The sequence below is a fragment of the Bactrocera neohumeralis genome, chromosome 2 (genome assembly GCF_024586455.1).
Source record: "Bactrocera neohumeralis isolate Rockhampton chromosome 2, APGP_CSIRO_Bneo_wtdbg2-racon-allhic-juicebox.fasta_v2, whole genome shotgun sequence".
NCBI classification, from domain to species: domain Eukaryota; kingdom Metazoa; phylum Arthropoda; class Insecta; order Diptera; family Tephritidae; genus Bactrocera; species Bactrocera neohumeralis.
In genome coordinates, this window is record NC_065919.1 from 10895301 (window position 1) to 10910697 (window position 15397).

At 38.2% G+C, this 15397-nt stretch overlaps 3 protein-coding genes and 2 long non-coding RNA genes across 5 annotated transcripts; 3 read left to right on the plus strand and 2 right to left on the minus strand.

Moving 5' to 3' along the window:
- The first annotated feature begins 121 nt into the window (after positions 1–121).
- Positions 122–8964, plus strand: LOC126751420 (nuclear receptor coactivator 6-like). Its single transcript, XM_050461667.1, has 4 exons — positions 122–488; positions 664–7300; positions 7410–7635; positions 7800–8964. Exons 1-4 carry the CDS (start codon positions 414–416, stop codon positions 8392–8394), a joined length of 7533 nt encoding a protein of 2510 aa, XP_050317624.1. The 5' UTR covers positions 122–413; the 3' UTR covers positions 8395–8964.
- On the minus strand, positions 7682–8088 carry LOC126751451 (uncharacterized). The gene is made up of 2 exons (XR_007665887.1): positions 7991–8088; positions 7682–7911 (listed from the first exon to the last, which is right to left on the minus strand). It is a non-coding gene; the product is annotated as an uncharacterized LOC126751451 (long non-coding RNA).
- Positions 8965–9375: 411 nt separating the features above from the next.
- On the plus strand, positions 9376–9982 carry LOC126751450 (uncharacterized). Its single transcript, XR_007665886.1, has 2 exons — positions 9376–9537; positions 9592–9982. It is a non-coding gene; the product is annotated as an uncharacterized LOC126751450 (long non-coding RNA).
- A 1066-nt stretch (positions 9983–11048) lies between these two features.
- LOC126751445 (probable splicing factor, arginine/serine-rich 3) lies at positions 11049–12463 on the minus strand. The gene is made up of 3 exons (XM_050461716.1): positions 11797–12463; positions 11633–11700; positions 11049–11569 (listed from the first exon to the last, which is right to left on the minus strand). The coding sequence occupies exons 1-3, from the start codon at positions 12331–12333 to the stop codon at positions 11464–11466; spliced, it is 711 nt and encodes a 236-aa protein (XP_050317673.1). The 5' UTR covers positions 12334–12463; the 3' UTR covers positions 11049–11463.
- A 735-nt stretch (positions 12464–13198) lies between these two features.
- LOC126751444 (serine/arginine-rich splicing factor 1A-like) lies at positions 13199–14666 on the plus strand. The gene is made up of 3 exons (XM_050461715.1): positions 13199–13886; positions 14043–14119; positions 14190–14666. The coding sequence occupies exons 1-3, from the start codon at positions 13341–13343 to the stop codon at positions 14293–14295; spliced, it is 729 nt and encodes a 242-aa protein (XP_050317672.1). The 5' UTR covers positions 13199–13340; the 3' UTR covers positions 14296–14666.
- Positions 14667–15397: the final 731 nt, after the last annotated feature.

A 15397-nucleotide genomic window follows, 5' to 3' on the forward strand; every position in this document is an offset into this window, starting at 1 on the left:
TATATGGATTCCAAATTTTTATATAAAAAATCTAATTGGGATAAATATTTAATAAGGTCTGGTAACTCGGTTTGCATATTTAACTGAAGCTAACTTCATGTGAAATCTTGTAGTTTTTCTCTTCAATCGGTCAAGTGGCGTTCTTTCTTTTCATATTGCTGTGTTTTTATGGAACAACTGATATTAAAATATTACAATAATTCATTTGATTCTACCCGAGGAATTGGCATAAATCAGAACATAATCTTATAGCACACAGAACGAAAATAAGTTCTTAATGCTATGTATTACAAGTTGGTGGAATTGTGAATGAGCAGGTCGCGATCGAAATTCGACAGCGCTGCACGAAGACGTGCGAAACGGAAAACAAAAGAAAAGCGAAGGCATAATTTGTGTGAAATGTGTTTGAAAATATGGAAAATTTGAAAATAAGTGGAAATTTATTTGCGAATATACGATATTTCGTTGATGGGAATTTAGATGAAGAGGTAGGTAAATGCATGTGGTGCTATATACCCGCTTTGTTATCTGTCCGATAGCGAGTTGGTTATAGTTTTTCATTTGGAGCGCCAAGTTATCACAGGGTGTTTCTTATATTTAGTTATTATTAAACGGTATCAATAGTTAAATAAATAAAATCGATCTTATTTATGAATATTACAGGTTGAAAAACTGCTTAAAAATGGTGGAGCACAATCGAAACGTTTTTTATCAGATGTGGTTACACATCTGGTGTGTGCACCAAACTACACTGAAGAAGAATTAGCAATGAACTTGGATCTCTATAACGTTATACCAGTTACCGATCAATGGATAGTACACAGTGCCAAGTTGGGACGTTTAGCGTCAACGAAAGCATTTGATCCAAGCATACAACGGCTTTTCAAATCACTTAAATTCGCAGTAACAAATTTGTCAAGTGAAGACTTTAAATGTTTGTACGCTATTCTTACATTTCATGGCGCTCAAGTCACTACCGCAGCCGACTTGAGTACTACACACTTAATATGCGGTAGTATAGGAGGGAATAATTATAATCGTGCAACAAAGGGATCTGTAAATATTGTTAGCCCTGACTGGGTATTTGATTGCTTAAAACAGGGTAAAATTTTGAGTTGTGATGGTTACCACCCTCGATTGCTCAAGATTGTAGACCAGCCTAAAAGTGTACCTAAATTGACAAACATCTCCACATCATACAATCACGTTTCTGCAACAAAACCAATAACACAAATGCCAATCTCCGTTCCTACTGCGTCAACTACAACTACGAACACATCTGATTGCAATATGGTTGACTCGGTTGAGCAAACATTATCGACAATATTAGGTTTTGATGATGATGATATGGGTGGTATTGTAAGTAGTATTGATAATACAATTGGTGGAAGTGTAGATGATGCCGATGCGGCGGAAAGCATTGCTAATATTAAATCGCAGTTGCAAGCTTCTTTACCGCCATTACCAGACATTCCACCTACCCTTCCTTCAACAAGTACAAATACAGGAGAAGATTTAAATAAGCCCCCAGCAACCCAATTGCAAGAAAACACGAGATGTAATGAGAACAATCAACTGCCTGAAGTTTTATTAAATACTAATCCTGTTGTTTCCCAAATACAAACGGAAGTGCAATCACAACCTCAACAACATACTCAATTACAAAGTCAATTACATCCTCAACAACAAATTGTGTTTGTACGCCCTCGTAATATTCAACAACAGCAACAACAACAAATAATTTTAGGTGGTACACAACAACCATCTTTACAACCTCAACAAATAATTGTTCAACAAAAAATAGTACCAAATGTTGTGGCCCAGCAGCAAATTCAACTGCAACAGCAAACTAAAATGGGACCAGGAAATGTTTTGCAACAACAGAGAAATCTCAAGAGTCCACAACATCACATTCAAATAATACAACATCAACAACTACCACAAACACCACGAACTCCCCAACCACAACCACCAAATCATCCTAATCTTCCTCCTCAACCCCGTACCGCTCCATCTACACCCACTTCAAGTGGACCACCACCGCTGCCCGACCCACGCACTCCGACTGCAACACCAACAGCTGTTGGTGTTAACATAACACAACCGCGGACGCCGCAAACTCCAAGTGGTAGACATACTCCGGCACCTAGAACGCCTTGCACCACACCTCAGCCACCCAATCAATCTCCCCAGCATGTCGCCATACCGATGTCCCCACAATCACAGCAACCTCATCAACAACAAACAGTGCAAATGTCGCCGCAAATGTTACACCAACATATATTACACCAGCAAAATATTCTTCAGCAACAACAGCAGCAACTTCAGCAACATATACAAAATGGGCAGAGTTTGACACCACAGCAACAGGCTTTACAACGCCAAATACAACATCAGCAACAACAATTAATACAACAACAACAGAAATTTCAACAACAAATGCAGCAACATCAACAGCAGCAACAACAACAACAGCAGCAACAGCAACAAATGCAACAGTCTCCACGATTAAATCAAAATCCACAATCACAATCGCCTTCATTGCAACAACAGCAAAATCACGTCCCTAGTAGTGGTAGCATGATGCCTCCACAATCGCCTCGGCAGTCACCCGCTCTTCAAATGACGCCACCGCCTCACTCACCCCAACCACAGCAACAGCAACAACAAATGCGTCAGCAAATGCAAAATCGACAGCAGCGTCAGCCGCAAGGTTTAGGTGGTGCTATGGGTTCACCACAGCATCAGCCAATGATGTCACCGCAACAACAACAAACGTTGCAACCATTTCAACAACCTCAGCGGATTCAACAACAACAACAACAAAGTCCACAACATATTTCTGCTCCGCAGTCACCACAAACACAGCAATCCACACCAAGCACGCAACAAACAAAGCAACAGATGTTACAACAAATGAAGCCCATAGATCCAACTGATCCCGTTCAGGTCGCACAAGTGCTCAGTCGGTCAGCTCCAAGTCCAAATCACGAATCATTAATAATGCGGCAACAGCATTTAAAGCAACAGCAAGCATTACAGCAACAACAGGCATTACAGCAGCAACATGCGTTACAACAACAACAGCAGCAGCAACAACAGCAAAACATGCAAATTCAACAACAACAACCCCAATCAGCTAGGCAATCGCCTTTGCAACAACCTCAGGTGCAGCAGCAAATTGTGGTTAATCCCAGCAATCAGCAACACCAAATAATTGCTCAGCGACATGTTATCAACACATCCACTGTGCAGGGTCAGCAGCTAATACAAAGTCACATGATGAATATACAACAACAGCAGCAGCAACAACAACAGCAACAAGCACAACACAAACAGCAACACTTGATAAATATACAGCAGCAACAACAACAACAACAACAACAGCAGTTAATTGTTCAGCAGCAACAGCAACAACAACAGAAGTCATCTGGCATGATAATCGGAGGAATGTCACCTCAGCCGCAGCAATTGCAGCAGGCTCAACAGCAACAACAACAACCGGCATCAATGCAATTTAGTCAACCGCAACAAATGACCATGTCAGGGGGTCAAGTATGCATCATACAACAAACGCTGCAGCCACAACCACAGTCGCAGCCGCAACAACAACAACAACAGCAACCGCAAATTGTTCAACAGCAACCGCAAATTGTTCAACAACAACCGCAAATTATTCAACAGCAGCAGGTGACTGGTATTTCAACGAATTATCAGCAGCAAATTATGAGTCCTAACATACAGCAATCTAACACACAACAACAACCACATCAACAGCATCAGGTAATAAGCCAACAAATTCAAATTCCACCACAATCCCCGCAGCATCAGCAGCAGCAACAACAACAACAACAACAAATTGGTATTGGCGGTACCCCTACGCAAATAACGGTTTCAAACAAGTCGAAGATTATTATTAGTCAACAGCAGTTTCAACAGCTCAGTATGCAACAACAACAACAGATATTGCAACAAAACCAACATAATCAGAACGTCGTTATAGTTAATCAGACAAATTTAACAGCTCAGCAACAACAACAACAACAAGCACAACCCCAAATTGTGCAACAAATAATACAGCATCCTATGCAGCAATCGCCACAACAACAGCAACAAACAATTCAAATGCAGCAATCCCCTCAGCATCAGCAGCAGCAATTGCAGCAAATTCCCCAAAGTCCCACGCAAGTTCTTAAGACTCCGCAACAACCTCCTCCAATCTATACGCATCGTCAACAATCCGTAGAAGGGACAGACGGGTCTAATAGTATGCTGCAACAACAACAACAGCAACTCCAACATACACAACAATCGCCGCAAATGATAACACAAACGCAAGTCATACTTAATCCACAACAGCAGCGAATTCCACTACAACAGCAACATCAACCGGGCAACATGCCTCAGCAACCCCAACAAATTGTAATTAATCAGCAAGTTATCAATAATCCTCAACGTTTACAGTACATACAACAGCAACAACAGCAAATACAATTACAACAACGTAAACCACAGCAAAATACAATAATAGTCGGCCAACAACAATTGCAACAACCACATCCTCAACAACAGATTATAATACAGCAGCAAACTGTGCCAACTCAAGCTACGCAACAACAACAACATCCGCAACAGTCTCCACAACAGCAAATGATGACAATACCTGCTAACAGTAATATGCAGAACCAAATAATATTGCAACCACAAAAGCCAACATTACAGCAACAGCATTCAGTGGAGGGAGCGCCGTCCCAACAGCAACAACAAATTATACTACAACAGCCACCAATACAACAGACAGTGGTTATTCAGCAACAACAGTTATCTCAACAACAATTAATGGCAGCTGGTCATTCGCCCCAACAACAACCACAAGCCCAACAGCAACATCAGCAATTAATTATCCAACAAAGTTCACCACAACAACAGCAACAGCAACCACATTGGTCGCCACAGCAGCAGCAGCAACAACAACAACAACAACAACCGAATCCCGCTGGAATGCAACAACAGCCAACCCAATCTCAAGTAGTGGTCGGTGGTACACAGGTGATTGCGACGAACTCTTCATTGGGAAACTTACAACCACCTCAACAATTCATACGTGCTGTACGTCCGGGACAATGGCAACAGCCGGGCCTACCACCTGGTACTACTACATTGCAGGGACACCCCCAACGGCAAGTGATACAAGTTGATGACAAGACTCATGCACATCTTATGACCCTAGATCCAGTGAAAAAGATGGAATATATCGCCAAATTGCAACAGCAAAATCAAAAGCGCCTGATGTTTCGTCAGCAAGTGCCATATCAAGCGCGTCCAGGTGCACCAAATGTTGTATCCACTGCAATGGGTACCGCGTTGCAACGACCCGCAGGCGCACCCACACCGGGTACTCACATCATTGTGCAGAGTCAAATGCCCGCAGGTCTCACGCAGCAACAACAAATGCAATGGTTGCAACAGCAAGGTGCGCGACAAGTTGTTGTACGCGCCGGTGCAGCCCCCGGATTAAGTCCGATTTCGCAACAACAGCAACAACAACAAATTGTTGCTGGTAGTCCCCAAACACCACAGCCGACTCAAACAGCAAATGTCCCTCAGTTCAATCCCACCGACGCCAATCAGCAAATGCTACTACAGCGTCAACTACGAGTGCAGCAAGTACAATTGCAACAACAACAATTGACACCACAAAAGCAACCACAACAACAGCAGCCCGGGATCCAAGTGGTGACCGGCGGTCAGCCCACAATGGGCAACGAACAACAGCCGACTACACCTAGTACACCAACAACTCCTGGCGGAAACATAATGAATACACTTGCATCGAGGCCGGTGGTTATGGGCTCGGCCGAAACGCAACAGCAAATAGGTGGAACTCCACAACAACAGCAGCAACAGGTTTTGCAACAGACTCAACAACAGCAAATGAATATGAAAACAAAAACTGCATTAGCGAACATGCTAAATAGTCGTTTGAGCAACAACAACGGTGGCGCTATTCAAATGCAACAGCAACAAACAATGATCGTATCAGCGAGTGGTGCTCCCGTTACAGATCAACCGTTACAGCAACATCCGCAACAAATAATACAACATCAAGTGGTAGTCGCTGGCAACGCGTCGCAAACCGGTGTCATGCTACAACAGCAGCAGCAACCGCAGCAATCACCACAACAACAAATTGGACCGGGGGGCGTTGTGCTGGAACAGCAGGACACTGCTGCGGGGCGATTGCGACTGATGACGCAGCAACATAATGCAGCTTTGCAACAGCCCGGCATACCACCAGGTACGCAACTGTTGCAGAGCGTGGTGGGTAACGCTCAACCGCGCACTCCCCAAGAGTTAATGATGCTTCAGCAACAACAATTGCAATTGCGGCGTTCGGGTGCAGTTTTGCAGACTCAACTGTCGTCGGGTGGACATGTTGTGACTCCGGGTGCCGGTCAACAACAAATTGTTGTAGCGGGCTCTCAGCAACATCCACAGCACTTGGGTATTGCGGGCGGGGTGCAGCAGCAAATTGCAGTGGCTCAAATTCCTCAAACCCAGCAAACGCCACAAGGCGTGATGACACCAGCTGGTTTTATACAGGGCCGCCCCAATATGCCGCCGCCAGCTCGTCCGCAATTTTACGGACATAATCCCAATCTAAAGTTGCCGCCTGACCTCTTTCTCGTCGGCTGTACCTTTTATATAGTGGAATATGACGAGACTGACGCCGATGAACTACCCATATGGATGGAGACTATACGGCAGTTTGGCGGCGATATTGAACGCGTCTATTGCCAACGCGTCACACATGTGCTCTGTCGCACGCAACGTCATGGCGTAGTTATGCAGGCTTTACGAGATTCCAAACGCTGTATAACCGCTTACTGGTTAAGTGATATCTGTTTCAAGAAACAGTTGCTGCCGCCATGGCAGGCACTACATCTACCTTTCCCCAGCCAATTCGGTTATCAAAAGCCGCTGGAAAGGCATATTATTTCGACATACGGTTTCGAAGGTGAGGAGAGTTTCCGCATTAAACAAATGGTAGAAGAGTGTGGTGCAATATACACATCATATTTGTCGAAACACAACACAGTGTTGATTTGTAAGAAGCCCGAAGGCGACAAATACATCGCTGCTAAAGAATGGAATATACCGATTGTAAATGCCATTTGGTTGGCAGATATTTGCATTGGAAATCTGAGTGGAATGTCGCAGTATGAAAATCAAAAGTATCAGCAATATTCGCTGGTGGCGCCCTTCAGAATCGACTATCCGCTAGTGCCGCAATTGATGTGTGAGTAAAGTCATATTGAATTTATGAACATAAAGATATTTTCTCAATGTTTTTGATTGCCACAACTGTACTATTTACTATTTCATCATTTTTATGTTTTAATTATCAGCTGCTTGGAAGGCACCTATAAATCTAACACAGGAAGCACACGAACGTGTCAAACGTTCTTTGGCCGAACCATTTTCCGAGCAAAAGGCAAAGCGTCAAAAAATCTCGCCATATCAGGAAGAAATACCCGAAAACATAATTTGTATCGAATACCCACAGAATGACAAGCCACCGAAGGTGATATTTTCGCAGGTTGCCGACCCAGAATCGCTGAAAAAAGCTGTGCTGTAAGTAGAAATATATCTCACTGTCAATCTATATTTCAGACTGTCATATTTTTAAAATTATTTATTAATCAATATTATTCCATCTAATATTATTTTGTTTCAAAATAACTTTTCGGATTTATAATTAAAAAAAGTTATTAAAACTTATTTTTTAAATATTGCAGTTCACTTGGTGGTATTGTTGTGGAAAATCCAGAGGAAGCCACCTTCTTGGTTATGACACGCGAAAGTCGCACTTGTAAACTAATTCAAGCCGTTTGTCATGTGAATTATGTTCTGAAATCAACTTGGTTGGTGGACAGTGCCAAAGCGGGTCGCTTCCTATCGCCAGAACCGTATAAGATACAATACATACCTGTCGATGAGAATCTAAAATTCCATCTAGATACCGTGCTGCATTCAAGCGTACGAAATACGCTCTTCGCTGGCAAACATTTCTTTGTAACACCCGACGTATTCCCGTCGCGCACTGAAATCGTCCGCATGATTGAGGCATCCGGTGGCAAAGTTGAGGCAAAACGACGCACATCACAAGCAATCGCTGATACACATACTCAATCGCCAGAGTCATATATAATCGTAACGTGTCCCAATGATATGCATTTATGTGTAGACTTGACGCGCCAGGGCATTCCAAAGTGTCCGATTGTTTCGACAGAGTTTGTGATGAGTTCGATACTAAAGCAAAAATTGGAGATCGAACCAAATCTAATCAACTACTTGTATAATAATAACTATGCTAGCGCTAAGTCGAAATAGTATATTATCATATACGATTAAAATTGGCATATATACATACACAAGTAAAGTTAGTACGTAGTAAGAAAAAAAATATTAATTAAGTTGTAGATATGTAATTGTATATTTTTCTAAGTAAAGCGTTTATGATTTTTTTATAAGTATATCATATTTTCGTAATGCTACCATTTTGTACATGTTTATACATAACATCGTACGTATTGCGAAAATAAAATTTTTTATAGAAACGGCAAAACAACATCCAGTAATTTATATATACATTCTTATGTAAATAATTAATTCGAAAAAGAATCAAAAAACTTATATTAAAGAATAAAAAATATATAAGAAATAGTTAATAAATTATTTGATATTTTGAAAAAAAAGTAAACATAAGATTGCGTTTAAAATACTTGTAATGTATACGATTACACCTGGGAAGCCACCAGCACATTGCGTAAATTTATAAATATTATTGAGTACTTTATTTCTTTTGTTTTATTTTGTATGTAAAACAATACCGAAACTAAGTATGTGGTAACTGGTTGGTTGAACTGTCACAATAAAAAATATTTTGCAATATATACTTAATTACTTATGTATTTATTATTTGTGGTCTTTTGGTGTGGGTCTTTTGTTAAAATCAAATCATTATTTAGGTTAGATATGGATATGAAGCCTACTGCTTTCGATTTCTTGATGAAGGTGATAGTTCAGAAGATAGTTGCCTTGTGGATTACTTAAAAGCCTGCTTGTGGGAAAACATGCGTCTCTCTGCTTCGTTCTAAATTATATTGTGTTATGGCTTGTGGAAAATCACCTGGGTCAGACTGTGGGAACCCATTTCGCTAAATTATTAATGAAAAAAGTCTATTTACCAATCAAATTTAATACTAATATTGCGTACACTTCAATTTGTAGATTGTGTTTTGAAGTTTATTTGACATTTACGCATTATTTATGGTTGCAACAATTTTCTCAGCATTAATAGTAACTAAAATGCATAATTGATTAGGAGCAGCTTTCATGTAACGTAACGAATATGTTGCGGCTTGGTTATTTATACTGGCACACTAACATATTCGATTCTCATATACAGATCCTGTCTCTTATTAACCACGAAGTCTGGAGTTCGACGGATGGATAAAAAGGCAAAAATTGAAGGTGCGAAATTCTCACTGAAAACAGAATTAGATTTTTCATACTTTCCTTCGACAGGTGGGATTCCTTCAATTTGCAGAAGCATTAAGTGTTTTGCTGTCATTCTGTTCTACACATTCGTTTTCGGTTATTTAGTACCTAGTATCGTTTATGAAACAGTAAAAAGCGCAATTTGTTGCTGTGGATAAGTGTTTTGTTTTATTTACGAAATGATTTAAAAATATATTTTAACTTATTGTATAGAAGAAAAGTTATTTTGTATGGTACATAATTGAAAATTATTGTATTTTTGTTATTACGAATAAATTTGCATTAAAGGTTTGCGCCAAGCTGTTCACAAAGGAAATAAAATCTGTAATATTAATTCATAAAATGTCAAAAGTTATATAGGAGACTAAAAGGGTTATTCTGAACACATGAAGGTGCGAATTCGGAAAAAAATTAAGAATGTAATAGGAAACACAATAGTTTATTTCGCATATACGCTTTAGATTAATGTGTGGGTGTAGAGATTATTAAGTTTATTGCTTACTAAAATCAGCATTAATATAATGGGTAAAAACGTAACAAAATATTGGTTAAGTAATTGGGCAATATATTTACCGGTCAGACAAATCCAAAAGTCCTAAGAAACTTTATGTTCGAAGGCTTTTAAGCCTAGTGTGTGTTTTATGACACAAAAAAAAAATACCTCGACCTTTCCTTTTCTTCTAAAATCCATTTAACCTCGTAGACTATGGCGAAATCCAAATGATGTGGTGGATAAGTGTTAGGCTAAATGGGGACCTTTCAAATTATGTTTTGAATCCTTTATAGCAAGATCAGTTTGCTAAGGACGTCCAATGTACTGAACTGTTGAAACAAAAAAGTCCATACCAATTCCAAGGCATTTTTAATTCAACACTAGCGCATTTCAACTTCGAATTTACTCCTTTCTAGTAATACGGAAGATAGTACTAATGAATTCCAATCGCAATATCTATAAGCGTATAATTTCTTTGAGTTTAATCCGAATTTTCACTCAAAGGTTTAAAGGCGCTATGGCAGACTTTACATGGTTGAGTTGAAAGCTAAGTTTAATTTTTAAGGTTGAATTAATAATCCTCCCTCGCAGTCCTATAAATTGTCCTAAACAATATGTGGTATCAATTTTATGTTCCTTCTCCATTGAATTATATTTGAAATATAAGCGAAGCGAAAACAGTGGGATAGATAAGAAGTGTAACGCAGGAAGCTGCTACATTCAGGAGGGTATTCTCTTACGGCATATTACAGAAGAAATGAATTAAATGTAGTAGCAGCAATCCGGTACGTTGAATAGAAAGAATGAAATCCCGCGCGAAAATATCACTTAAGGTAGATGTTCAGCAGTAAATATATTTTCATCCTTATATAAACATCCAAATCCTCACAATCCTGTTATCCATATTTTCATTATAGTTACTCCCAATAATCCATATTTCCATTCCATCCATAACATTTTACGTGAATAGAGCGGAAAGAAGAAAAATATATTAATATTATAACATAATTCAAATTTTGTTTTTTATTAGTTAAAGAAATTCCAACAAAATCATAAAGGTATGTTATTAGAACTTTTTGTTGTTTAGTTTTATAGGAAAATAATTCATATTAAATATTTAAATTTCTTCGCAAAAATGTACTGAGTGTAACTATGTTAAGTTCGAATGTAAGGTTCTGGGTACCTAATTGTGAAAAAATAAAACATATTTCACCTTGTATTGAGTACTTTAGAGATAAATTTCAACAAAACCGCAAAATATACTTGCGAGATTTAAAGAATAATTGTATAAAATCATCGGTACATAAATCATAAATTTTCGGCTGTTATTCTCTGTTACTCTTCAAATTATTATAGTTATTTGGTTGAGTTTGAGTGAATATTTAAAAATTTGTAATAATATTAAATTAAAAATTTGAGCGTGAACGAGACCTTGACCTGGAATATGATCGGCGTAGAGGAGAATAAGTAGGAGTACCTCGGCGGCGTGCGCGCGGAGAAAATGACCGGGACCTATGTATAAAGGTGATTTAATTTTAACAATCGTAAATGTATATTTTTAATAATTCTACATACCTGTCGCGATTATCACGTCCACCGCCCTCAACATTATCCTCTCGAACACGTATATATGAAACCTCACCCTATGAAACAATTATGAGTTATTCAAATATGGTTTATGATATGTATATATTTTATATTCCTAATTCTTCTTAATTTGAAATTCGGTGTATACTAACCTCATGCGACCTAAAGCGTGAATCATCTAATTTTTTTATTGCATATCTCATGTCTTCATGGCGCAAAAATTCTACAACACCTGTTCCATCCTTATACGCATCAGCAAAACACACATCACCCGCTTCTCTCATATGATCTTTTAAATCTTGCCATGAGCCAGATGATGGCAAACCTGTAACCATGACTCGATATTGTGAACGTTTAGTAGGTGGTCCACGACCGCCACCGCCTCCACCACGGCCGCCATCATTTCGGTTTCGGTCATTTCGATTACCTCGAAAACTACCTGGTCCACCACCACGGGGAAATTCCACACGTAATCTGTATCCATCATAGTCGTAACCATCGCGGGCTTTTACTGCGTCTTCAGCATCGCGTGCATCATCGAATTCAACAAATGCAAATGGCGGACCACGCCTATTTTTCAAATCTACGAATGACACTTTACCGAATTTGTGAAATAGATCTTGAATATCCTTTGTTCGGATATCTGGAGGTAAGTTTCCAACATATATGCGACTTTCACTGCGAGACATGTTTTTTATAGATTTTTATTTACACCAGTAAAATATTAATATTTATATGAAGCACTATATACAAAATTTTTTGTCATGAACAAAACAGCACGTAGTACTCAATCACACAAATGCCACAATCAATGCCAATAATGGCGAACATTTATACTTATCAAAAATTGAGGAACAAAATGGAATGGAATGATTAATATGAACTGTTTAAAGTTTAACCCGTAGCTACACGATCAAGAAATTGAATTCAAGTTGTGATACAATCGCACTTTTCTACCATACTATTCTCATTTTTCGAAGTTAAACGTCGTTTTAATATAAATTTTTCAATCAAGTGGTAGGGTAAGCTGACGATCAAGTTAAAACAGCTGATAACAAAGTTTTGCATACAAATATTATGGAATTTTTGTGAATTTCGTAACATGCAATGTGTATTGCTACCATTTCCTTAAGTGAGCATTTGCTATCATGAAAATTTCTCAAAATGTCTTCGGGTCGATTATATAGCACGTGTTTGAGGCCTTGAATATTTTATGACAAATTCAGAATTTAGCATTCTAAAATTTTTTGTAGGGATGTCGTACTAATTTTAGAAGAATATTGTTCTCTGACTCTGACATGATTCAATAAAATAAAATTGTAGCGTAAAAAAATTAATGATAGTTTTTATAACGTCAAATTGAAATATTCCATCCAATGAAAAGGTGTGTTTCGAGTGATAATTGAATCGATCGTTAGTAAGTATGTAAAATTAAAATATATTTATTTATGTTATTACGTACGGCATTTACATTTTTATAGTTTCGAGTTGAAATCATCTGTGTCGCCCTGTTCTGTACTATTCTTAAATGAAATTGAACTTTGTACGTGTTGTATATATTTGCAGATATACGCCATTCTTTGGAAACTACCTGAATAAAACCAAAGCATTATCGCGTGTCTGGGAAATTACAAGCAAATATTTTTACTTGAAAAAAAAAACTAAGGAGGGCAAACTTCAATAAAACACTCTTAGAATGTCTCGTACTGAAAGTCGGATTTATATTGGGAACTTGCCTCCAGATATTCGTACAAAGGATATTCAGGATTTGTTCCATAAATTTGGTAAAGTAACATTTGTCGACTTAAAAAACAGGCGTGGTCCGCCATTTGCATTTGTGGAGTTTGAAGATGCTCGAGATGCGGAAGATGCAGTGAAAGCTCGAGATGGTTATGACTATGATGGATACAGATTGCGTGTAGAGTTTCCTCGTGGAGGTGGACCAGGCAGTTTCCGTGGTAATCGTAATGACCGTAATCGCAATGATGGTGGTCGTGGTGGTGGAGGTGGAGGCGGTGGCGGCCGTGGGCCACCTACCAAGCGTTCACAATATCGCGTCATGGTAACTGGTTTACCATCTTCTGGCTCATGGCAAGATTTAAAAGATCATATGAGAGAAGCGGGTGATGTGTGTTTTGCTGATGCGTATAAGGATGGAACAGGTGTCGTTGAATTTTTGCGGCATGAAGATATGAAATATGCTATAAAAAAATTGGATGACTCTCGCTTTAGATCTCACGAGGTAAGTAAGTCACTCACTTACATGTCATAAACGAAGGGCTGTGAAGCATCTGCCATTGCTAAATTATAATATGAGATATTTAAAATAATATTTTTATAAATTTTTATATGCTTTCATTTCAATATTCATATGATATAAACAAAAATTTATTTAAAGGGAGAAGTCTCATACATACGAGTACGTGAAGACTCCGGTGAAGGCGATCGTGGCGGTCGTGGGCCACGAGGTGACCGGTATGTATATGAAATATTTTTTTTTTAAGTGTAGGTGAATAAAGAATGTTTTCTCTTTACTTACATGAAGTTCCCGCTCTTTTTCACCACGTGGTCGTCGCCGTGGATCACCAACTTATTCACCTGTCCGACGTTCGTACTCCAGATCAAGATCTCGCTCCCGCTCGAACTTGTAAGCAGACCTATAAAGTAAACAACTCGGAATACGATACCATTCATCGAATAAACGTATGGTTTGTCATAAGTATACTTTCTGAAAAATGAATGTTTCCGCATACATAAGCTTTCTTATCATGGAGGTTACATATTTTAAGGCAAGCATGACTTGATAAAAAACATTCTATTTTAAATATTTTAACATTTATAATATTACTTTTTAAACTTCTAAACCGAATTCAGTAAATTCTTTTGAATATTAATTGCATCTACTTTGAATGAAAGTAATTTTAACGGTATCGAAGAAGATGCAACCTATTGTAATTTTCCATACAAAAAAAAAAAACAAAAACTGAAGCAAATTTAATAAAAAAGCAAAGTAATATCTGTACTAATCAAATATTATAATTTTCTCCCCTCTATTCACGTTTATTGGAATGGATGGAATGGAATGGAGTTTTGGGATTATTAATGATTTGGATGGAATCAGGATTTAATGGATTTTTTGGATTATAAATGGACATTTTAAAAGGATTACGTGTGAAATATATAGGAAAGGACTTGTAAATGTAAATGGCATTACGGACAAAATCATATTAAGTGGGGAGTGGTGGACATAAAAAATGGATAGGACACTTAAAGTCAGACGTACAAGTAAAAAAAAAAAATTCCTGACAGGCGAACTTCTTTACTATACTTTAATCAAGCATATTTGTATTTGATCTGCATCGCATTTTTAATTTATTGTTTGGAGGAAACTTTTGTTCGAGTAAAACAAATGTTGTAACTGAGGATTCTTAGATTATTTTCACTGACACACATTTCCAACTCCGGGTACCAACTATATTATATTTCAAGGACACCTCAAATTTTACTGGATTTTTATAAAAAACTACAGCTATGCTAAACTTGAATGAGATTATTTAGTGTTTGCCAGTTGTAAAGGAATTCATCACGACCTTTCATCTGGAATACCTATAACGGTAAATACCAATTTAAAACTTACATATGTATATATTATATAAATGACGTTGAGTGCTGGTATAAATGATAATATCATATAATAAAATACTTTTCCGATGAAAAATTCATAAATTCCGCTGTTTACGATAGTTCCTTGTT